This window comes from Xiphias gladius, chromosome 20 (assembly GCF_016859285.1).
Source record: "Xiphias gladius isolate SHS-SW01 ecotype Sanya breed wild chromosome 20, ASM1685928v1, whole genome shotgun sequence".
NCBI classification, from domain to species: Eukaryota; Metazoa; Chordata; class Actinopteri; order Istiophoriformes; family Xiphiidae; genus Xiphias; species Xiphias gladius.
In genome coordinates this window covers 15,822,589-15,829,332 of record NC_053419.1, presented here as the reverse complement: position 1 = coordinate 15,829,332, position 6,744 = coordinate 15,822,589, and the positions used below count along the sequence as shown (strand labels likewise).

The window sequence follows — 6,744 nt, the reverse complement described above, 5'->3', positions numbered from 1 at the left end:
AAAATGTACATGTGTGGTCAACTCACGTGTCCTTTTGTGATGACAGCCCGGGCTGCACGATGCGCATGTGTGCTGCTCCCGTAAAATTTCTAAGCGCCAACTGCCGGCGGCGTGATCTCAAGTCAACTTTCCCTCACCGCAGGCACCAACCTGCACACGCTTCACCGCGCTGGCCGCGCTCCAGCCTGCCCGACTGATAATTGTTATCACATCCGACGTCGCTGTTTTATCTCTCCTCTCGGGACCGGCGACGAATTATCTCTCCTTTCTCTCGTTAGTTTTCATTTGTAACTCCCTGCGCCGCTCCTGTCTTCTCGGCGTGTGAAAGTGCGTCTACGCGTTTTTCCACCCGAGGCTCTGTCCCCGCTTGTACCACGATGAGACCCAACTCTGCACAGAAAGTCCTGCGATATTTCCACACGAGCTTACGAGTGGGTTGATGGTTTAGCGGTTTACAGTGTGCCTTATTGTACCTCCTGCTTTTTTTTAAAAAAGAATATATGGTAGCACTGTGACATTCCTATAGGGACTGCCATGTGTCTGTGTTGTTCAACAGTGGGTTTATAATGACCTTATTGTGCTCAGGCATATGCCATTGCCACAGTTGTGTCCGCGTTAATGTTTGCAAGGAAATCAAAAGATTGTTTCATTATGGCTCATTGTTCAGCTAAACCAGTGAAAGCTGTAACTGTAGCCTAATAAAATGACATCTGATTGCGTTAGCTGGAATAGATTGTGGTCTGGTAACTATATAGTGGGTCAAACTTGGTTTTGAGCCGTCTGTAACAGTGGGATGAATGAATTTGACAGGGTATGATACACTTCATTTTACTGCAAGCAAGTAATTGTTTAAAGTCACCAGTCACCAGAGCAGCCCCCCCACACACACACACACACACACACACACACACACACACACAAGCTGGCAAGTCATTCAGACTAAGCAACTTCAGTTTTTGAAACAAAAAGAAGAAATGAAAATGAGTAGGCAATGACCTGGTCGGTGAAGCACTACACTGACACCACAAGACAACTCATGTTCTCCAGTTCTCTCCTCTGGTGTAGCTGCGCTGTCGGAATCGACCCCGCTCAGAGTACGAGGCATATGATGTGTTGATCCTCGGAACAAAAGCTTATTGTTGCCCCCTGATTATCCATTTACAGCCCGAGGCCATGCCAGTCTCAAGCATGTCCCAGTCAGGCCACCAGCCACTGTGTCAAAAGTTCACATCTAAACATGGCCTTCTGGCGGCTTCCAGCCTCTTTTGCTTTGTTTCCTGTGCTAGGGAAAGATAAACAAGGAAATCTGAGCTGGTGCTTGTACTTGACAGAAAATATTTCGTACAGATACTTAGATTTATACCAGGTTAAGTGTTAAAAGGCTTATTTCAATGTCCTCATTAGTTCCTGTAAGCGTACTTCATGCTATGTGAAAACGTTGGCTATATAAGGTGATTGGGACACAGCCATTTCCATTGTTATGCTTGGCAGAAACAGCGGGGTCGAGACGTGGTTGGTGTTTGTGCGCTGAGGGAGGCTAAACAGAGAAGTCTGTCAGATCAGGTCTGAAACCATGTGAAGAGCGACTGACGGAACACTTGACCCCTAAGCCCTTCTCAATTTGAACTGTCACACACTCTTATGACACAGCCCGAGGCAAGCCGTCATGGGTCTTAGACAGCACAGTAAAAACATTCACTCGAACACGGAGTTGACTACACCAAACAATTCATCAACAGTAAATTTATTAATTAACTTTACAGAAAAAGTTGATGTTTATCACTTATACGGGGCCCTTTGCCAGACTCTGCCCCACCCTTCCCACAACACATTGTACACACCGTCGTTGACAACGTCACTTGTTTTGGTCACTTTATCAACCACAATCTACGACATATCAGCTTCATTTCTGTGACATAAGTATATTTACATGATATTGTGTTTAGACACGACATAACCTTTGATATCACCCCCGGCACCATTGTACACTTTTGCGTTGCGGGCCCGACTTGTGTTATTTTGGCACGCATGACTGCCTTGCCTCACACAGCCTTGATGCACATCAGTCATTTATTACATCACCTTTTTCGTGCCACATTGACTTTGACAGTCACATTTTCCATTATTGTAAACAAAAGAGATTCTACTCAAGATGCCCTTTTGAAAGTCGTGAAAAATGGTTTACAAATGGCCCGAAAACACAATAAAAATGTAGTAGAAATACTCTTTCATCCACTGGCTTAAGGTTCACAGATCTGATGTTGCACAGATTCTTATTGGATTCTATCATGTCTGAAACTAAACCAATAAGATTTAATGAGTTTAAGGGTCTTTTTTGACTAGAGCTGAGTGATACGGAGCAGTCCTACGGGACATGCTAAAGGTGTGCGTTGGCCCACGAAACCGCAGAACGCTGACATTACAATGTGACACATTCGCATCGTACACTACAGCTCCTGCGTTGCTCACGCCGCGGCTACATGTCCACAAACACCATGAAGCACCAGCCCAGCCCCCCCACCAGAAACATGGTGATCTGCATGCTGTAGATGATCAGGTCGTTGACCACCCCAAAGTCCAGGCGCCGGTGCCCCAACAAAAGCAGGATGACGGACAGCTTGTACTGCAGCCGTAGGAGCACGCGCACGCTGACGTACTGCAGGAAGAAGAGAGCAGAGAGCGCCACCCAGAGCAGAGAGGTCAGCAGGCTGCAGCCAAAGTAGAGGAGGAAACGGAGAAAGCTGTACATGCAGCGCGAGCGCAAGTAGAGGTCAAAGTTGTTGTACTTGGTGCGCACTAGCTTGGACGCGTGTGTCGACCCACAGGCCGAGTGCATGCAGGTGGTGTGGGGGCCATGGAAGCTGCGCACCCGCCGTGGGATGGGGATCACAGGCATGGGTGGGCTACTGGAGCCCAGGACAGTGCACGGGAGTCCCGGGTACGGGTGGATACCTCTGTGAGAGCAGCTTCCGGGGAGGCAGTTAGCCTCATTTGGTTGTGGCGCCCGGAGAGGCTCTTACAGGAGCCCAGGGATGAGATGTGGCAGCCGGTGGAGCCTGTGCGCTGAGAGTTGCTGTCCGGTCAGCAAGGTCTCCTGCCTTCAAATGCAACCGGGGTCTGTGAAGAAATTACATTGTTACTGAATGTTTTTTGGACATATTGTCGAGACACACTCGCACAAATTGCTGCAAACCCAACACAAGAAAAAGCAGGCCTGCGCACACTTCGTTTTCTTAGGCTGAAAACCACAGATGCATCTCAAGTCACGGGTCTACGCCTATGTCTGAGCCTAAAGCTACTGGTTATGTTTGAATGGTTTGGTCGTAGCTAGCACACAGTGTCCTATCCACAAGAAAAAAAAAGAAAAGAAAGAAAAAAAAAGGACCTTTCATCCATATTCTGGTCTAGAAATAAGTGATCGTGCAGAACCAATGGTGATCTTACATGCAACACTACGGCGCCTTCCTCCTCAATAAAAAAAAAAAAAGACGACTGGTGTTTGATTCTCAGGCGAGTTGTGCATTGTATCACATTATAAACATTTGGCTGTAAGATAAACACACAGGATTTGTTTTCGTCCCCCCTCTCTCTCTCTCTCTCACTCTCTTCTCTCTCTCTCTCTCTCTCACTCTCTTTCTCTCCCCCCCCTCCACCCTCCACCAAGGATGAGCTGTTTTATACCAGCGGAGAGATAAGGCAGAGACGGCGAGCCGGTGCTTGTACGTCCTGTCGCAAAATGTACGAGTCACCCTGCTGTGACGACAGCTGCCCAGTTAAAGGGGAAGTGCTCCCCCGGAGAAAAGTGCTCGCCTCGGACTCCGGCGTGCGATAAAAACGCATTTAGTGCATAACTTTCTGTTGGCCTGCCCGGATTGCTTAACTATTCCTTCACTAACCACATAGTTAGCAGACATTACGGGGTGAGTATTGCCTGCACTGCGGCCAGTGTGTGTGTGTGTGTGTGTGTGTGTGTGTGTGTGTGCGCGCCTGCGCGCGCGCGTTTTGCTTGTGTAACTGTGATTCAATATCTTGGAAAAACAAAATGAGTGATTTCCTCCGCAACTTGACAAACTGAAGGAGAATGTAAGTTCGGTGACACAACCACCCACAAAATGACACGATCCTCCCCAAGCGCCGCATGTTCTGAGGGTATTACCTGTGACTCGAGGCGACTACAACGTCAAAAAGATGTAATGGGAACCTATTTCCAGCCAAACAGCTTTTAATAAATTCCAAATATATCCACATTTTACATATTTCACTGTTGCTTTGAATTACTAGTAAATGCGTAACAAGTAAAGTTGGAAAAAAAACAACATTATTCATCAAGATTTTAAAACAAAAGCTCATCTCCTGACATCATCTGTTCCCACCGGATTCCCACCCACTAAAAGTCACTGAGAAGAGTTCATTTAACACAAAACATAGAGAAAACACTCAAAACTCTTCGAGCTTTGGCAGAATGTGGAGTGTTCACCTAAAACCTCACTGCTCAAAGTAAGACACTGGTTGGAAAAAAAAAGGTTTTCAGGGCCTTTAATCGGTATTATTAACGTGACCCTTTTTCCTGCAACATGTATGTTGGCGGGTTGGGTACCTTTCCCTCTTTAATGCCACAAACGTGTCATGCTTGTACCTGCCAACGTCATTTCTTAGTTCTCAAACTCGCGACCTGTCTGCACTGTACGCGCAGCAGTTTAGCGAAGAGACGTTGATAAGTGCATGCGTGCATTGGTCGTCATGTGTCTGTGAGCCTCACAAGGTTGCACGGCGTGACCACATGCACGTCCTCAGGCGTGTAGGGGGTGACATAAATGTGTGCTAGCCTCTCGCTTCTCGTATATCAAGTAACCTTCACCGGGCAGATTTATGGTTTGGCTGAATGATTACGTCTCAGCTATCTGTAAGCAAGCCAGATGGCAGCAGGTGACCATACAGCATAACAAATACAGGCTTTTTCTTTTTTTTTTTAAAGAGTTTATCACAGTTGTTAATAGTGTGCTGAATCACTTTGCTGGGAATTTAAAGGTGTATTATGCAAAATTAGAAAAACAAACCTTATGATATTTAATTAAACATACATAAAGCTGTCACTGGGGCGGAATATATTTATCCATGTACTCTGCTTTCACATTATGATTGAGCTTAGTAATGAAATCCATAGCATAATAATTTGAGTGGCAGCCAAAATCTGAAGTCAGCTCTGGCCATACAAACTAAAATGGCTGTATTTATTAGAATGGAGGGTGTTTTCTATGTCCACAAGAGAGCGCTCACTGTCGCCGAATGTCTTCAAAGTGCTTGTCATTATGAGCCACAGTTTAATTGAAAATCTTCTAACACCTAAAAAAACGAGACAGTAAGTTCACACTTATCACACACTTATCAGTAGATTCTAATGTTCTGTGCCATAAAGGCCTGAAATGTGCAGGAGATGTCTTTGAATCCTAATTCCCAGACACTCTGGTCATCATATCTCATCTTCCTTAATTCAAAACAAAATGCCAGAAGTGCAATCTGCCACCTCAGTCATCATCAAAGCAATGACAAAACTCATGTATTGGCCCGAGGCAACTGTCTCCAGCCTTCAAATTCAATTCTCAGCAGCCATCTATATTTAGGGAGTTGTAGACAGTATAACCGAATTTTCCGTTTACATAAATGGCTTGTTTTTCTGAATTATTTTCCATGAAGTCTTGCTGATAAAGGGTTTGTAAAGCTTACGGTCATGTCGGCACATGTCTTGAATTCATTGGAAGAGCTGCCTTCACTGGTCTCTTTCATCATCACTTGCTCATGCAATCTTGTTTCTTCTGCATAAACTTGATCTTTGGCTTATCAATGCCAAACCTGGACAAACCCTTAACCAAGTCTTGCTTTAGAAAAAGAGAAGCCTTAACTTTCAGTATTAATAGACAAATGTTACATCAGGGTATTTGTTATAGGGATCCTATTTAATTCACATTCATTTTCGCTTCTCACTGACCCGAGGCCTCACCCTTACCTTATTCAGTTTAAGGCAGAAGCTTAAAATCCATCTCTGTTTATCCATCCCAGCTTATGCATGGGCTACTAGTCAACCTTATTACTATTCTATTATGCACCAGAGAAATCAACACTACTTGTGCCTGTAAACGTCTGTATGGTTCCTGTCTGCCAAGTGAGAGCTGATTACTGGATTTCTTTCATCAGTTATATCAGAAAAAAACTTGCAAAGAAAACATATAAAGGACATAGAAACCTCAGAAAAAGTCCCTAGGTCAGAAGAAATGCTGAAGGTTTAATTTGGTTACACTTTAGTTTTGTGTAAGTCAAATCGTGTACTCTATAAAATCTTGTCAAAATTGTTCTTCAGCCTACTGTTATTCAATGTAGATCAGCTGTTTCTTTTTAATTAGTCTTAATCACATGAGTTGACCTATTTCCAAGGCTCACTGATCAAACAGAACAAAGAAATGTTTGAATTTAGTTGCGTTGCCAAGTCCCAAATTGGTGTTTCATAATGTCAGATCAGATCTAATCTGCTCAAAGGAACACAGGCCTCCAACAGGAGAAGTTTGTAAGATTTATCTTTATAAATGTTAATCATACAGTGCTTAAGTTGAATGAAATGCATTTGCAGATAGCCACGTTTTTTCTTGATTCATATTTGTTTGTATTTTCTAAAGCATTCAGTTGCATTATCATTTATTCGTGAGAAACAGTTGGATGAGATGTTCTTTGTTGGATTGTGGTCTAGAAAAG

The 6,744-nt window shown here is 44.2% G+C and overlaps 1 protein-coding gene across 2 annotated transcripts; it reads right to left on the bottom strand.

Annotated features, from left to right (window-relative positions):
- Positions 1-1,738: 1,738 nt before the first annotated feature.
- LOC120806447 (transmembrane protein 250) lies at positions 1,739-3,756 on the bottom strand. 2 transcript variants are annotated; one of them, XM_040157649.1, is made up of 2 exons: positions 3,682-3,756; positions 1,739-3,117 (listed from the first exon to the last, which is right to left on the bottom strand). In XM_040157649.1, the coding sequence occupies exon 2, from the start codon at positions 2,894-2,896 to the stop codon at positions 2,477-2,479; it is 420 nt and encodes a 139-aa protein (XP_040013583.1). In that variant the 5' UTR covers positions 2,897-3,117; positions 3,682-3,756; the 3' UTR covers positions 1,739-2,476. The 2 variants fall into 2 exon arrangements, with proteins under 2 accessions (XP_040013583.1, XP_040013582.1); XM_040157648.1 differs by lacking the exon at positions 3,682-3,756 and adding an exon at positions 3,445-3,588.
- Positions 3,757-6,744: the final 2,988 nt, after the last annotated feature.

What these genes read in the sequence shown, in the direction of transcription:
- LOC120806447 (XM_040157649.1), bottom strand. Translation starts at nt 2,896, where the DNA reads ATGCCTGTGATCCCCATCCCACGGCGGGTGCGCAGCTTCCATGGCCCC.